This window comes from Somniosus microcephalus, chromosome 7 (genome assembly GCF_052327205.1).
Source record: "Somniosus microcephalus isolate GS21.2 chromosome 7, FLI_Smic_1.0, whole genome shotgun sequence".
In the NCBI taxonomy this organism is placed as follows: Eukaryota; Metazoa; Chordata; class Chondrichthyes; order Squaliformes; family Somniosidae; genus Somniosus; species Somniosus microcephalus.
Genome location: NC_140993.1, coordinates 36,842,688 through 36,860,200, shown reverse-complemented (window position 1 = coordinate 36,860,200; position 17,513 = coordinate 36,842,688). Strand labels below are relative to the sequence as shown.

Below are 17,513 nucleotides of genomic sequence, written 5' to 3'. Positions count from 1 at the left end.
ATAATTACTCCTTGCCTTGTAAAATGTATTACTATTTGAATTATTGATGGCATTTCTAAAATAAACCCATTTTGACAGATCCAATCAAAGAGCAACATTTATAATCCTGAAATCTGTTGCTTGCTGATTGGCATATGGGTTATGCTTGGAGTTTCCTCATTGTAGTTTTTGTCTGCAGCTTCTTCGATCCTGTTTGGCTATTGTTCCCTTTTACGCAGTTTAGTTTATGTTTTCCTTTGTGAATATGTTGAGGAATGATGTTTAATTTTTAAACATTTGATGAGTGGTTTCTATTTCCATAGTATGAGCAGAAATTTTATGTTTCAGCCATCTGGTACCAAGTTCCATGTTCATAAAATGACAGGCATTCAAGATGACCAAAGTAGAAGTTTGAGTCACTTTTGGTGTGGTACAGAGATGGCAGAAGCATGGGGGAAACAGATTTTTCATAGTGTACGTAAGGTGAGTTTTGGACAGAGGCTGTTCTGTCAAAAAATTTTGCTTTTAAATGTCAAGTATCGGGATATGAAACTGAACCGGTAACCCAGAGAGAAATAATGAGGCAAGTGTGTTTTGTTTCCATTTCAAAAGCAAAAAGGGAAGCCAGCTGCTGCCAGTGACACTACTGACAGTTTAGTTTGCAGAGTGTGGAGAGCTGTGCCAGATGGCAGTATTCTTATTAAACAAGACGACAGATATATACTTTACACTTCCAAATCTTCTCCACCTCACTAGTTGCTATTTTTTATTGTTAATTCAGATGAAGTGGTATTTAAATAAAAGTTTTGATTTTTACTAGCTTTTTCAGCGAAAGATTCAGAAAGCCATATTGTGTCTCCTGCGAAGTAGAATTAAATCTGGAAAAGAAAAATAACTCTTATCTTGTTACTTTTAACCCGGGGTTTGAGTTTCACCATCAACTTCAAATATTTCCAGAATAAAGCAGTACCAAGATTGTCTTTTGAGTATTTGTCGAAAAAATAAATCCAGACCATTTCCAATCCCTAATGAGGAAATACAAGGTTACTTCACAACTGTGGCTCTCAACAGTCCCTTCTGCTTCACTTGAAGCAATGAGCAACTAAATAGGCGTTGTTTGGAGCTGAGATTAGGTGCCTAGCCTTGGAAACACGAGGAAGATTGTAGCCCTGACCAGGAAACTCGGCACTGTGTAGTTAAGCTTTTTAAGAAATTGATCGGAAGATTTTTCCAGTGAATACAAGGGTGAGCAATTTTTCTGCAATTGAGGCTGATGGTGGTGATTGTCACCAGATCAGGTGAAGAATCTGTTAGACCATTTTGATCTCAGTTTTTCAGAATACTACCACCAACAACAACAGCTTGTAAATATATAACACCTTTAATATAGTAAAACGTCCCAAGGCGCTTCACAGGAATGTTATAAGATAAAATTTGAGGCAGAGTTACATGAGATATTAGGGCAGAGAGATAGGTTTTATGGAGTGTCTTAAAGGAGGATAGAGAGGCGGAGAGGTTTAGGGAGGGAATTCCAGAACTTAGGGCCTTGGCAGCTGAAGGCACGGCCACCAATGGTGGAGCGATTAAAATCAGGGCTGCTCAACAGACCAGAATTAGAGGAGCGCAGATATCTCTGCGGGGTGGGGTTGTGGGGCTGGAGGAGATTACAGAGATTGGGAGGGGCGAGACCCTGGAGAGATTTGAAAATAAGGGTGAGAATTGTGAAATCAAGGCAATGTAGGTCAGCGATAACGGGTGATGGGTGAACGGGACTTGTTTCAAGTTAGGATACGGGCAGCAGAGTTTTGGATGACCTTAAGTTTATGGAGTTTAGAAAATGGGAGGCTGGCCAGGAGTGCGTTGGGGGCAACAAAGGCATAGATGAGGATCTGAACCCAGTATGAAACAAAGCCATCGCAAGCCTGCACCTTCCAAATGCCGGAGGGTGGAAAGTGGAGACGGTTGGTTGGAAAAAAGATACTTGCAGGGTCACGTGCCTATCTGAAAATTTGGAACTATTTTTAAGTTAGTAACTAGTTGGTAGTAAACATGATATTAGCAATTCTACCCATATTATCACTAGTTGAAGGGGAAACAAAGGACGGAAGAAGGACTACCTGTTTAAAGTAATTGCTCCATTTTAAGAAGAAAATATGAAGATTATTTTTTGACCTTTTAATAGAAACTTAGCTTTTACTGGCCTGAAAGTCTAACTCCAGCCTATTGCAAATTCTCCAGGGTGGCTGTCTGACTAACTAGAAACCACACAGTAGTATACTGCGGCAATGCACTCACCATCGCCATCACTGGAACACCCAGGAGGAAGGGAAATGTGGCTCTATAACAGTGGGGGGGAAATTATGGTTATACATTCATTCGATTTTCTTTAAAAATGACAAGAAATTTGCACACCTTCCCCAGACTTTACTTTCCATTTAACTGTTGGTGATGATTGTAGAATTGCTCATATGATTTTATGGCCAACTATTTATTAAAATACTTCCAAATTTAATGAGTAGGTTCCTGCAACTGACTATTGTTTTCACTCAATTTACTTGCTTTTCCTTCCTCCTTTTGTGAAGGCATTGATTCTTGATTGGGACTTCTCTGCAATTACTCGCACCTGGTTTAGTGATTATTGTGAGACCTGACTAATGGTTGGCTATTTCATAAGTGAAGGCATCACATCCCAGCCTGATCCTGTTTCTGCCTGATATCCACCAATGTATATTTTCCAGCAAGTAAGAGCAGGAGCGCTGGCTGATTTTTAGCCCTTTTCCCCCTTTTTCTTGGATTCGCGGTTAGGCAAGATGAATCGGGAAAAGCTATTTCCACCAGAGGGCATATATTTAAGATCATTACCGAAAGACTGAAGAAAGAGATAAAGAACATTGTTTTTATGCAGAGGGTTATTAGGACATAAAATGCTGTAACAGAAATAGTGCTGGAAGCAGAATCCATGATAACTTTAAAAAGTAAGTGGATAAATATTTGAAAAGGAAACAAATTACAAGACTATGGGGAAGGGCTTTCAGAGAAGGGGGAAATGGCTGAATGACCTCTTGCTGTAAAATTGTATAAAGCTAGGGCTACTGATGCTAATTGTAGCACGCCAACTGCTGACATGGCTGAACTCGGCTAACAGTATAGAGTGCGAATTGAACTTGTAACCTTCTGGTGTGGCTTAGTGTTACAGTGAGCTGTGCCTCTACCCATTCGGTTAGTGGGGAAGCATTTTTAACCTGTGCTGGATGAGTTGCCAACCTACTTGGTAAATACTTACATTTTTATACCCCATTTTATAAGGTAGAAAAATATCCCAAGGTGTTTTAAAGAGGAAGAGAAGACAGAGTACGAACCCTTTGTGGGGGAGTGAGTTGATCTAAGACTTGTCGGAAGAGATGGCTTTTAAGGGGGGGAAGTAGAGACCAAGGGTTTTTAGGAAATTCCAGAGAGTAAGCCTGATGTGGCTGAAATCATAAAAGGGGATTCATTTGCTGCTTGGAGTCTTCTAACTATTGGCATTTTTATTGGACATTGTGCAAAATTGCACTTCCTGTTTTTGTCTAACTGCTATTGTTTAAGTTTGAAAATGGCCTCATCCATGTGATGAAAGTTTTGTGGAATGCAGAAACCATGAGGGAGTACAGGACTGGAAAAGAAAGCAGTCCATCTGGCACGTCTCAAAAACTGAAAGAAAAATTCATAGAAAACTCTGCATTGTATTAGTGCATCGTGGTCCAAAGTGGTATAAACGGCAAAATTACCTGACACAAAATGAATTCTAACTGATTTCTTGACTGCAAGCTGAGCTGAAATAATGCAGACTCCTTTTCTTTAACCATACCTTCACCGCCACCACCTTGCTGTTTTTCCTTCTACTTGGTTTTAACTGTTTATCTCCTTGTGTGAAATTGGTGCATAGATTTTCGAGATTCATACCACATCAATAAAAAATTTTAAGATGTGGGATCTGGTTAATTTGTTAGTTTTTTTGCCTCATTGGTTAACTAATTTTCTTGAAGTTGCATATTGGTGGAGAAAAAAGTTCTACTCAAAGTTGAGTAGAAGACGTTTTCTATGTCCAAGTGGATCAGTGTGAGGATAATTACGCAGATGTTCTGTTCTTGCAATTATCTCAGTGCTACAGAACTCTCAAATGTGGGACTGGAATGTATAGGTCAAGCGCTCATATGTTTATACGAATTATATAGTGCAGGAAACTCTCGATTTACCGGCACCCAAACAACTCGAAATCTCGGTTAACCGGAAATTCAGGAGTAGGTTCAGTTAAGTTTTTCTTCATATTAGTGGCCGTTTCTTGATTCTTGGCTGTGTAATCGGGGGTTTCTGCACTTGTTGCTAAGTAACAGGGACGCTTGGTCTGTGGCCAGGGTTCCTGCAGCTGTTGCTAAGCAACAGGGAAGCCTTGTTTTTGTTGCTGTGTACGGAGCTCTCGTACCTTTTAACTATAACTCTCTGTAATCCGGACTTTTTGATAAACCGGCACCACGTTGGTGCCGGATAAAAGAGTTTCCTGTACATGCAATAGTACCTGAGCATATACAAACTTACAATCATACCTGATGATTGTGGGATTCAACGTGTTCTGAGCTCAGTATTCAGATTGATTGAAGCTTCGAATCCGAATTCTCATTACATTTCACCACTTTTTATACTATTATCTTACCCTTACGATGTGACAAAGTTAGAAACAACTCCATGTAAGAAGACACTAATAAGAACCAATACCTTATCAATAACTAAGTTTATAAGCTGATTTCCTCACGAATGAGCTCTTTTTACATTGAGTTCAACAGATCAGTATAACTGCCTATTTTGTTATCGAGTCGCACATTTTTCTTGTTATCTACAATTGATATTCTGCCAAGTGAAACTTACAATTATAGGTGTGTCTTGGATTCTGTACCATTTCAGGATGCCACTACCTGGGTTTTAAAAGCCAATTTAAAAAAAAAAAAAAAATGTTTTACGCAGATGTTCTGTTCTTGCAATTATCTCAGTGCTACAGTTCTCTCAAACGTGGGACTGGCAACTCTCTAATTAACTTAACTGCAAGGGTCAGTTCAAAAGTTCAGTGGTCACCATCTTAAAATTGCTGTCTTACTGTACATAGGAATATAAGAATTGAAAGATGAAGAAAGACCACTGTGCATCTAGTTTGTCTTCGACCATCCTAGTAGTCGTATGATACATTGATTCTGGAGTTGTTGACTAATCTTAGCAATCAATTAGCCTCCCAACAGACTCCGACATGAGGCAAGGAAAACTCCAGTAATGGGGTCCAAAGTCACCTGTTCCTCCTCCCGAGCATGTTACTTTTACCATATGCCATGTCTTAAATTACTCATCATGTATCCCAAAATAATAATTTCTGAAAGGAATCTATCTAATTTGCATTTGAACGAACTAATACTAATCGCTTCCACCATCTCCCTCGGAAGCCTGTTTCTTAGATTGACCACTCACTGAAATAATGTTCATGTACTATTATAAGACATTACAATTTAAGAATCATACTTACCCAATTACCAAATGATGGTTAAAAGTTAATATCACTACAGTTTTCAATTACTCCAAGTCAATAGGAGACTTCTGCTGTTATTCTGATTGATTAACCCTCTCTTTACATCAGTGGTAGTGCACCCACCTCTGGAGTGGGCCTTCAACCCATGACCTTCTGACTCAAGAGACTTGATCACATAATCTACGTTGACAACTTCAGTGCAATAATAAGGGAGTTTCCACACTCTGGGAAGTGCTGTCTTTTGGATGAGACGTTAAACCAAGGCCCCACCTGCCTCGTCGAGTAAACATAAAAGATCCCGTGTCACGAATCGAGGACGAGTAAGAGCAGGAGCGTTCTCTCGGTATCCTGGCCAGTATTTATCCTTCAACCAATGCTACTAAAACGGATTATCTAGTCATTTATCTAATTTGTGAGACCTTGATATGTGCAAATTGGCTGCTGCCTTTTCCTGTGTTATAGCGGTTACTACATTTCAAAATTAGCTGGGATGAGGACTTGAAAGGTGTTATATAAATGCATATGCACCTTTTTGTTCTTTTTTTTCTTTCCTTAAAAAATAGTCAGTTCGATACATAAATCAAAAATCTTGACTCAATGCTGAGTGGTGTCTTTGTTTCTGCAGAACTTTTGGTTAAAAGCATCATTTACAATCTATCAGTGTTTGGAAATGGAATATGTAGGTGTGTGACTGAACATTAGTTCTATAGTTTGAATGGAATATTAGAGCACAGAAGCCACTCGTGTTTTTCTTTCTGAGCCACATCTGCTCGCTCCCCACAATCTTTAGTATTTATCTAACCAACTATTCAAATCCACCTCAAAATAATTATGGAGTTAACTTGAACAATTGCTTGTGGAAGAGGATTCCACACTCTAACTACCTCCCCTTCAATTCATTATTGGTAATTATGTAATTCCTGTTTAGTGCGTTAGAAAGAAGCCCTACAATGCTGCAGAGCACCAATATAAAACACACATGATAAAAGTTACACATTTCATGTTTTCTTTCTTGCAGACCTTTCCAGTACATATCATCCGACAGGTGAGTGTGCATTATTTTATCTTTGGATACAATTTTTAGATTCAGGGATTTCAGTAAAGCTTATTGATGCATGTGCTGTTTAACATGTGGGTGAAGAACTGTTGGTAATGGTGGAAGCAATTTGAGGTGATTAATTAAGACCATCACTCATGAAGCATATTGGCACAACACTAAATTGAATGCAATAGTTTAATGACACTTCTCAGTGTATTGGTACTGTTTGTCAGGGATAACATCCACTCTGTTCTGTTTTTATTATTGTCCAGAGCAGTTGAAAATTTCACAGCCTTGAACTTAGACTTGTATATTGTCATATTTTTATATATATTTATATATAAAAATAGCTTTAAGAAAAACTACACCTGGCATGGATTTGCTGTCTGTCACGCTTGTCTGTCACACTTCTCTATCGCTGTTTAATGTTTCTGTCACGCATGGCACATGTTGGGAGAGACTAATTGAGCAATTATTTGGAATGTATAGAGAAACTCCATGAAAAGGAAATACTAAGCCTGAATGTCTGACTTTACCAATTACATTTTTATTAAAGGCACAACAAGCCAGCCTTCTGACCTTAAGCCTGAATAGTAGTTAAACACACTAAACTTACCAGTATCTACTTAACAGCAATCTATTTCTAAGCTCCATTGGTAGTTAACTGAATTGGTAAAGCGCTTCAGTTGTGTGCATGCGCACATTCAAGCGACAGTCTGATTCCCTACTAGGAGTAAACATGTATGATGTAAGTCTAATCAAATTCAAATGCTTTATTGGCATGAAAGTTTACAGGGAACCATATTGCCAAAGCTTACATAACAAAAAAAAGTACAGGTTTCCAACATTCTGTAGGTGTCAAACAATTTTGACCTTCGTTGGGTACAGACAGTATTAATTTAAACAGTCGTTGGGTACATTCGGTATTGATTTAAACATTTTTAGAGTATATATGCTATGGGTGTGCTCGTTAGTCACTCACTGTTCCTCAGACTGTGACATGTTGTTACATATTGGGCACCAAGATATGGTCTGTCTCCTTCCCCCAGGACTATTCTTAATTTTGACAGATCATCCAATTCTTTGAAATCTGGGGTTGTAAGGCTGAGCTTGTCAAAATATATGTTTCTTGTTTTGTTGAATTTTTCGCATTTTAGGAGGAAGTGCACCTCTGTCTCAACCTCGCCGGCCAGACAGTGATCACATATTCTAATCTTAGGAATGCTTGTAAACTATGCACAAATCTGAGGAGTTGTAACAGAAATTGTGTGTTTTCGCCTCATATTGGCTTGATGATATCCCTTAAAATCCAGCCCTAATACATAGGGTTGATTTTTTTATTGTTTCAGGCATGGGGATTTCCTCAGGATCCCAGAAAGAACTGTAGGCTTGTGCCCACAGCAGGTGTAAACATTCAAATCCGATGGTAATGAGGTGGGATTGATGTTATGACACTGCCCACCTCATTTTCCTCTATCTATGTCGGGTGAGGGAGGGGGCACCTAATTGGAGGGGTGGCCCAAAGAAATTGGAGTTGAGCTTTGGCTCCCACCCCTTGTTCATTGGAGGATCTGAGAATGGCAAGCAGCAAAGACATGGAGAGCTTAAGAAGTTAAATGTCTTTTTTTGCAAAAACAGCAAAGGAATCTTGGGGCTGTAGGCCTTCTAGCTGTTGTTTTTGGACACAACCAAAATGCTGTACAGATAACAGCCATTCCTACTGCTGCAGGCTCCTCGGACCATATGCTAGAATTTTATCCCAATTCCTGGCGTCAACCATGCCAAGGGGCAGTCTTGCAAATCAGGATCATTACACAATGTGGAGCGCGATCAACTGTGCGACTTTATCAAAGGATTTGGAAAAGGAAGGAAATGAAATTCAAATACAAAATCATTATTACAAATAAAACAGCACAGAGAAAAAGACACACTGAATTAAAATGACAAGATAATATAATAATTGCAGACACAAAATTTAGCAGTACTTTATATAATTTAATTTGGCATAGATTTCAGTTCTATTGCATCTCATTTCATTGTACTGTAGATGACATTAACTTCAAAATGCTGCTTAACAATTCTTTTACAATTGATTTGAAAAACTTTCACAAAGACGTCACTGCTTTTCATTGTTTTTCGGTATTAATTGTCATGTGGCATCAGGCTACAAGACAAGTGAGTCCTGGTAAATAATTTGAGACGAGAGGGAGAGTACAAGAGTGTGCAGAGAAAGTGGGTAATCTACTTGCTCATGATTAATTGGAGGAAATGCTATGTCTTAGCTGTGTTTGTTGCAACAGACTGACAGAGAGGTCACAGTGGTACTTCTGGAGCAAGTAAGAATAATAAATATATAGTCATATAGCATTAACATGATTTTTACTGAAGTAGGAATTGTGACCCAGTTGTTTAGTATGGAACCATTTTGAAATGCTCCTCGGCAGTGATGTCAGCAGACTGGTCCAGCTGAGAAAATGACCCAACTTGAGCGTTTCCATAGTGAGGAAAAAATTGATCTTTTTACCAAAACATAGAAATTTCAGGCGTGTATCTTATTTTCTTTAAAGAGGTAGAATATTGAGAACATAGTGTTCCCATAGAATTTCCTTCCTCAATCCTACTTAATAAAATGCAAACATCAATTATTGAAGATGATCAGAAATCTTAACATAGGAATAGGAGTTGACCATTTAGTCCCTTGAGCCTGTTCTGTCATTCAGTGAGATCATGGCTGATCTGTGACTTAACTCCATATACCCGCCTTTATTCCGTATTCCTTAATATCTATCGGTCTCAAATTAACAATTGGCCCAACATCAACTGTCATTTGCAGAAGAGCGTTCCAAACTTCGACCACCCTTTGCATGTACAAGTGTTTCCTAACTTCACTCCTGAAAGGACTGGCTCTAATTCTCCGGCTATGTTCCCTAGTCCTAGACTCCCCAACCAGCGGAAATAGTAGATGAAGGGACTGAGTGCAATGTATCCAAGTTTGCTGATGATACAAAGTTAGGTGGGAAAGTAAGCGTGAGGAGGACACAAAGAGCCTGCAAAGGGAGTTGGACAGTTTAAGTGAGTGGACATTAAGGTGGCAGATGGAGCATAATGTGGGGAAATGTGAGGTTATTCACTTTGGTAGCAAGAATAGAAAAACAATATTTTTTAAATGGTGAGAAACTATTAAACGTTGGTGTTCAGAGAGATTTAGGTGTCCTCCTACAGGAAACGCAGAAAGTTAGCATGCAGGTAGAGCAAGCAATTAGGAAGGCAAATAGCATATTGGCTTTTATTGTAAGGGGGTTGGAGTACAAGAGTAAGGAAGTCTTGCTACAATTGTACAGGGCTTTGGTGAGACCACACCTACAGTACTGGGCACAGTTTTGGTCTCCTTATCTGAGAAAGGACGTCCATGCCTTAGAGGCGGTGCAACAAAAGTTCACTCGGTTGATCCCTAGGATGAGAGGGTTGTCCTATGAGGAGAGATTGAGTAGACTGGGCCTATATTCTCTGGAGTTTAGAAGAATGGGACGGGATCTCCTTGAAACACAAGATTCTGAGGGGGATTGACAGAGTAGATGCTGAGAGGTTGTTTCCCCTGGGTGGAAAGTCTAGAACTAGGGGCCATAGTCTCAGGATAAGGGGTCGGCCATTTAAGACTGGGGAGGAATTTCTTCACTCCGAGGTTGTGAATCTTTGGAATTCTCTACCCCAGAGGGCTGTGGATGCTCAGTCGTTCAGTATATTCAAGGCTGAGATGGATAGACTTTTGGACTCATGGGGATCGGGCGGGAAAGTGGAGTTGAGATTGAAGATCAGCCATGATATTGAATAGAGTGGTAGGCTCGAGGGGCCATATGGCCTACTCCTGCTCCTAATTCTTATGTTCTTATGTTTCTCTCTCTCTACCCTACCAGTTCCTTGTAATATCTTGAAAATTTGGATGAAGTCACCCCGTAATCTTCTAAATTCCAAGGAATACAACCTTTGTTTGTGTAATCTCTCCTCGTAATTTAACCGTTGGAGTCCAGGTATCGGTCTAATAAATCTATGCTGCACTTCCTCCAAGGCCAATATATCCTTCCTACAGTGAGGTGCCCAGAACTGAGTACTCCAGATGTGGTCTAACCAGGGCTTTGTATAGCTGCAGCATGACTTCTAACCCCTTGTATTCCAGTCCTCTTGATATAAAGGCCAGAATTTTATTAGCCTGTTTGATTTTTTTTGTACCTAGCCATGACATTTTAATGATCTATGTACATGGACCCCGAAGTCTCTTACGACTCCACTGCTTTTAGCATTTCACCATTTCAAAAATACTCTGATCTATCCTTTTTTTTAGGTCCAAAGTGGATGACCTCACACTTGCCAATATTGAAATCCATTTGCCGCAGTTTTACCCATTCACTTAATCTAGTAATATCGTGTTGTAATTTTATGCTTCCATCCACACTGCTTGCAATGCCGCCTATCTTTGTATCATAGGCAAACATGGCTATGTGATGCTCTATCCCGTCATCTAAGTCATTAATAAATACAGTGAATAGTTGAGGCCCCAGTACAGATCCTTCTGGGACACCACTACTCACATCCTGCCAATTAGAGTACCTGCCTATTATCCCTATTCTCTGTCTCCTGCCGCTCAGCCAGTACCCTAACCATGACAATAAATTGCCCTCAATTTCACGAGCTTCAACTTGGCTAACAGTCTCTTATGAGGGACTTTATCGAATGCCTTCTGAAAGTCCATATAAATCACATCGCTATTCCCCTGTCCACTACTTTAGTCACCTTTTCAAAAATTCAATCAGATTCGTCATGCATCACCTACCCTTTAAATACCCATGCTGGCTCTCTCTGATCAGTGGAAATTTTTCATGGTGTTCAGTCATTCCATCCTTAATTATAGACTCGAGTAATTTCCCGACAACAGATGTTAGGCTAACTGGCCTGTTTTCCCTTTCTTACCTTTCTTAAATAGCGGAGTGACCTGTGCAATTTTCCAATCTCAAGGAATGGTTCCTGAATAGAGAGGACTTTGGAAGATCATAGTTAGGGCATCGACAATGTTCTCACCGACTTCCTTTAAAACTCTGGCATAAAACCCATCAGGCCCTGGGAATTTGTCACACTTTAGTGCCATTATTTTATTCATTGCTGTTAATTTACTTATGTTAATTTCGGAGAATCACCAATTCGCCAGGATCTATGCTATGTTTTGCATTTTTGTATGCTTTTTCTTTCAGTTTTATGCTGTCCCTTACATAGAAACATAGAAGATAGGAGCAGGAGTAGGCCATTCGGCCCCTCGAGCCTGTTTTGCCATTTAATGAGATCATGGCTGATCATCCAAATTCAGTACCTTGTCCCTGCTTTCTCCCCATATCCCTTGATCCCTTTAGCCTTAAGAAATATATCTAACTCCTTCTTGAATATATTTAATGAATTGGCCTCAACTGCCTTCTGTGGTAGAGAATTCCACAGGTTCACCACTCTGGTTGAAGAAATTCCTCCTCATCTCAGTCCTAAATGGCTTACCCCTTATCCTTAGACTGTGACCCCTGGTTCTGGACTCCCCCCACCATCGGGAACATCCTTCCTGCATTTAGTCTGTCTAGTCCTGTTAGAATTTTATAAGTTTCAATGAGATCCCCTCTCATTCTTCTAAACTCCAGCGAATATAAGCCTAATCAACCCAATCTCTCTTCATACATCATTCCTGCCATCCCAGGTATCAGTCTGGTGAATCTTTGCTGCACTCCCTCCATGGCAAGAACATCCTTCCTCAGATAACGCGACCAAAACTGCACACAATACTCAAGGTGTGGTCTCACCCAGGCCCTGTACAACTGCAGCAAGACATCCTGTACTCGAATCCTCTCGCTATGAAGGCCAACATACCATTTGCCTTCTTAACCGCCTGCTGCACCTGCATGCTTACCTTCAGCGACTGGTGCACAAGGACACCCAGGTCTCGTTGCACTTCCCCTTTTCCCAATCTATTGCCGTTCAGATAATAATCTGTCTTCCTGTTTTTGCCACCGAAGTGGATAACCTCACATTTATCCACATTGGGCAGATGCAGGGCAAATGCAGTATAATCACCCAACCTGTCCAAATCAGACTGGAGTTTCTCTGCATCCTCCTCACAGCACACACGCCCACCCAGCTTTGTGTCGTCTGCAAACTTGGAGATATTACATCTAGCTCCCTCGTCTAGATCATTAATATAGTGAATAGCTGGGGTCCTAGCACCGATCCCAGCAGTACCCCACTAGTCACTGCCTGCCACTTGGAAAAAGACCTGTTTATTCCAACACTTTGCTTCCTGTCTGCCAACCAGTTCTCTAGCTAAGTCAATACCATGCCCCCAATCCCATGTGCTTTAACTTTGCACGCTAATCTCTTATGCGGGACCTTATCGAAAGCCTTCTGAAAGTCCAAATGCACTACATCCACTGGTTCTCACTTATCTATTCTACCAGTTACATCCTCAAAAAATTCCAGTAGATTAGTCGAGCACGATTTACCTTTTGTAAATCCATGTTGACTTTGTCCGATCCTGTCACTGTTTTCCAAGTGCTCTGCTATTACATCTTTTATAATGGACTCTAGCATTTTCCCCACTACCGATGTCAGGCCTACCCGTCTATAATTCCCCGTTTTCTTCCTACCACCTTTTTTAAATAGTGGGGTTACTTTAGTTATCCTCCAATCCATGGGAACTCTTCCAGAGTCTCTAGAATTTTGGAAGATGACCAGCAATGCATCAACTATTTCTAGGGCCACTTCCTTAAGTACCCTAGGATGTAGATCATCAGGCCCTGGGGATTTATCTGCCTTCAATCCCGTCAATTTCCCTAACACCATTTCCCTACGAATTCTGATTTCATTCAATTCCTCCCTCTCATTAGACCTTATGTTCCCTGACATCTCTGGGAGGTTATTTGTGTCCTCCTTTGTGAAGACAGAACCAAAGCATGTATTTAATTGGTCTGCCATTTCTTTGTTCCCCATTTATAAATTCCCCTGATTCTGACTGCAAGGGGACTACGCTTGACTTCACCAATCTTTTTCTCTTCACATATCTATAGAAGCTTTTAGTCAGTTTTTATGTTCCCTGAAAGCTTACTCTCATACTCTATTTTCCCCCCTCTTAATTAGTCCCTTTGCCCTCCTTTGCTGAATCCTAAACTGCCCCCAATCCTCAGGTTTGCTGCTTTTTCTGGCCAAATTATATGTCCTCTCCTTGGATCTTATGCTATGCCTAATTTACCTCGTTAGCCACGGTTGAGTCACCTTTTTTGTTTTATTTTTATGCCAAACAGGGATGAACAAATTCTGTAGTTCATCCATGCGATCTTTAAATGTTTGACATTGCCTATCCACCATCAACGCTTTAAGTAACGTTCCCCAATCCATCCTCGCCAACTCGTGCCTCATACCATCTTAGTTTCCTTTATTTAAATTCAGGACCCTAGTCTCTGAGTCAACTACTTCACTCTCCATCTTAATGAAGAATTCGATCATATTATGTCTTAAATCGTCCATGGCTTTTTTGTTTGGCAAGTAGAGCTCTTACCCTTAAGGTAAAAACTGGTTCTGTATCATGTTCAATTCTTTTTTGAACATCTCCCACTGTCTGTCATTTTACCCATTAACGGATTTGCCCAGTTTACCGTGGATAGTCTCTCTCATCCCGTTGAAGTCAGGCTTACCTAAATCTAGAATCTTTCACATTTCTCCAGTTCAAACATGATATTGAACTCCATCATATTATGCTCGCTATTGGATAAATGTTCACGTACCGTTCGGCTGTTAACTAAATCTGGCTCATGACTCATTATTAAATTTAATACGGCTTGCCCCTTGTTGGTTCCAGGATGCATTGTCACAGAAAACTATCCTGACCACACAAGAAATTCGCTATCTTTCTGACATGAGGTCGTCTACTTATCCCAATCTATATGGAAGTTAAAATCCCCCATTGAAACCACTCTGCCTTTACTTCATGCATGTCTAATCTCTGCATTAATACATTCTGCCACTTCACAGCTGCTACCAGGGGGCCTATACACAACTCCCACTGCAGTCTTAAATCCTTTTCTATTTCTTGATTCTACCCACAAAGTCCCCACTGCCTGCTTACCTCTTGATATATCATCTCTTATCATAGAAGTAATTTCATCCTTAATAATGTTACTCCTCCCCCTATCCTTCCTGTAGACGTTATAAACTGGTATGTTCAATTCCCAGTCCTGACCGTCTTGCAGCCGTATCTCAGTAATAGCTACCATATCGCACCCTCCAAGTTGAATTTGCACCTGCAATTCATTCAGTTTGTTCCTTATACTCCGTGCTTTTGTATAAAGAATGTTTCTTGGGGCCACAGACCCTAACCTGTCCTTCAGCTCTAATGCTTTTCTCTCTCATTTCTTATTTCTGTCTCCTGATTTAATTACTTTACATCTTTTAGTTTTCCCTTTACCTGTAGTGTCTAACGAACAATTTTTGACTATTACTCTCTCTTGCTTCTCATTTGTTTTAGAATTGTTACTTATACTACCTTTTCCACCTGAGCCCTCCTCCCTCCACCCGCCCCCCCCCCCCCCCCATCTACTAGTTTAAAGTCCTTGTGACCAATGTTCCCGTTAATTTTCTTTTTGGGTGCATAGACCCTTTAAGGTTTTTCCTATTTAAAAGCAGGTAAGCTGGCTGTGCGGGAGCTGCAGAGCGCTGCGCGGCTTAAAGGGAGCATTGCTTGTGGCCGCCCCATTTATATCCTTTTTGCTAGGTCTCTCGTCCCAGCCCGATTCGGAGCCTGTTCAAACAGAACAGTTTCTTCCTGTCCCAGTACTGATGCCAGTGTCCCATGAAATTGAACCCCTCTTTTCCACACCACTCCTTCAGCCACGTGTTCAACTCTCTAATCATCTTATCCCTATGCCAATTTCCACATGGCTCCGGTAATAATCCAGAGATTATAACCCTTGAGATTCTGTTTTTTAATCTGGCTCCTAGCTCCTGATGCTCTCTGAACGGGACCTCTTACCCACTCTTTGCTATGTTGTTTGTCCCAAAATGGACCACAACGACTGGATCTTCCCCCCCCTCCCTCTCCAATATCCTTTCAAGCCGGTTCGAGATGTCCCTCACCCTGGCACCAGGCGGGCAACATACCATGTGGGACTCTTGATCTTGCAATCTGTCCCCCTAATTATAGAATCCCCTACAAACTACCACATTATGCTTCCCCTCCTCCCCCCTTTGGACAGCCTCCTGCTCCAAGGTGCCATGGTTAGCATTATTTCTAACCTTCCGACAGTCTTCATCTTTATCCTCACAGGTTGCAAGCACATTGTACCTGTTGGATAGGATCAGTTTCTGCGGACCCTCGTTCTCTCTCACCTGGGTTCCCCATACTCTCTATATTATCAGTCACCCTGTTCTGAGCCTGCAGCCCTCTACGAGGTGTGACCGAGTTCTGGAGCAAACTGTCCAGATACTCCTCCCCCTTATGCAGCGAAGTGTCTTCAACTTGCACTCCAGCTCAATGACTGTGCCAGAGGGATTTGAGGCTGAGACATCTACTGCAGACGTGTTCACTTTGGACAGTCTCGTTGTCCACAAACTCCCACACAGCCTGCTCTGCCATATCTGAGTCCATATTTATATACAGATTCTTTTTAGCTTTACGGCTATTTAACTGTTTAGCTAATGCCAAAACGTAAACGCTAACCACAAAATAAAAGACACTAACCACTAAAAACACTAACTAATAAATTTAATACTTAGCTGAAACTTAACTGTGCCGCTCCACACACGGTGCTGACTATAACGTCACTTTTTGAGTTATTCTTCCGTCTATTGTCTGCCACCCTGCTCCTCCCGATGGACTCTGCTGCTGCCAGCTCTTGCACACTGTTTAAATCTGCTGCTCTACTTACTGCCTCAAGTTTACACAAACCACTACAAGTGTTAAAGGCAAAAAGAAGTACCTCCTTCCCCTCTCTGCATCGAATTCCTACTCTGACCAAATTCTAAACTTTCCACTCTTCTCACAATGTTGCGATGTGAGTTTACGTCTCAATCTTGACTCTAGGAAAGTACTGGCATGGAGGCACTGAGCGAAATGGTCTGCTTCTATGCTGTAAACCTCTATGGTATTGCTGTTGTACAGAAGTTAATTCATTTGCTGTATGAAGACTGGTAAAGCAAATCATTCACATGGCTGCTTTGGAGAAATATTAATGCATTGGAGCAAAAAAAAGGAGGTTACATTATTTGGGTGAGTGCACGAAATGAGAAAATGCCATATCGCTTCATACTAGATAATTAAATGGAGGATCCACAATCTTGAAGCCAGTCTCTAGCCTAACAATTATCTAAAGGAATAAATGAAGGAAGTTCATAAAGGATGTAAATGTCATATGAGCAGTGGTGAAGTCATCATTTTGCAGGATGAAGGATATGCTACAGAGGAAATTCAAGTATTATTAATGTTTTTAGTAGCCTTGCTGTTCTCTGTAGAGGGGAAAAACCTTTTGAACTGTATGGAATACCAGAGAGGAAACGGACAGAAGTGAGCTGTACTTGAATAGTGGTATGTAGCTTAGATACTTTAACTAAACAAACTTGATTGAAAATATAAATATAAAGAATAATTTCATACATCTTTCTTTGTACATTAGTGATAGAGTAGCAGGGTAGGAGATGACAAATCAAATGAGAAAAGAGAAGGAAATGAGCATAAGTCTAGTCATGTCCTCAGTGGCTTCTTTTGAAATTTAAACTTCTATTACTTTTTTGACTGTTCTGCAGGAATAATGGGAGAGGAGTGGGGGTGGTGGTGGGAGGATTTACTTATGTTTCTGGTTACTTCTGTTTCTTTTAATTAAAATGGGTAAACTGATACCATGTCAAAGAGAATAGTAGAACTCCTTCAAGGTC

General features: G+C 40.6%; 1 protein-coding gene across 16 annotated transcripts in view; it reads left to right on the top strand.

Annotated features, from left to right (window-relative positions):
- Positions 1 to 17,513, top strand: part of LOC147114610 (focal adhesion kinase 1) — a 630,568-nt gene that overhangs the window by 125,113 nt on the left and 487,942 nt on the right. For 15 of the 16 annotated variants that reach the window (XM_085992416.1, XM_085992424.1, XM_085992409.1 and 12 more), the window contains one exon: positions 6,546 to 6,572. The exons of the other annotated variant lie outside the window; for it this stretch is intronic. In XM_085992416.1, coding sequence (XP_085848542.1) covers positions 6,546 to 6,572 — 27 coding nt within the window. The remainder of the gene's footprint in view (positions 1 to 6,545; positions 6,573 to 17,513) is intronic. 16 annotated transcript variants of the gene reach the window in all.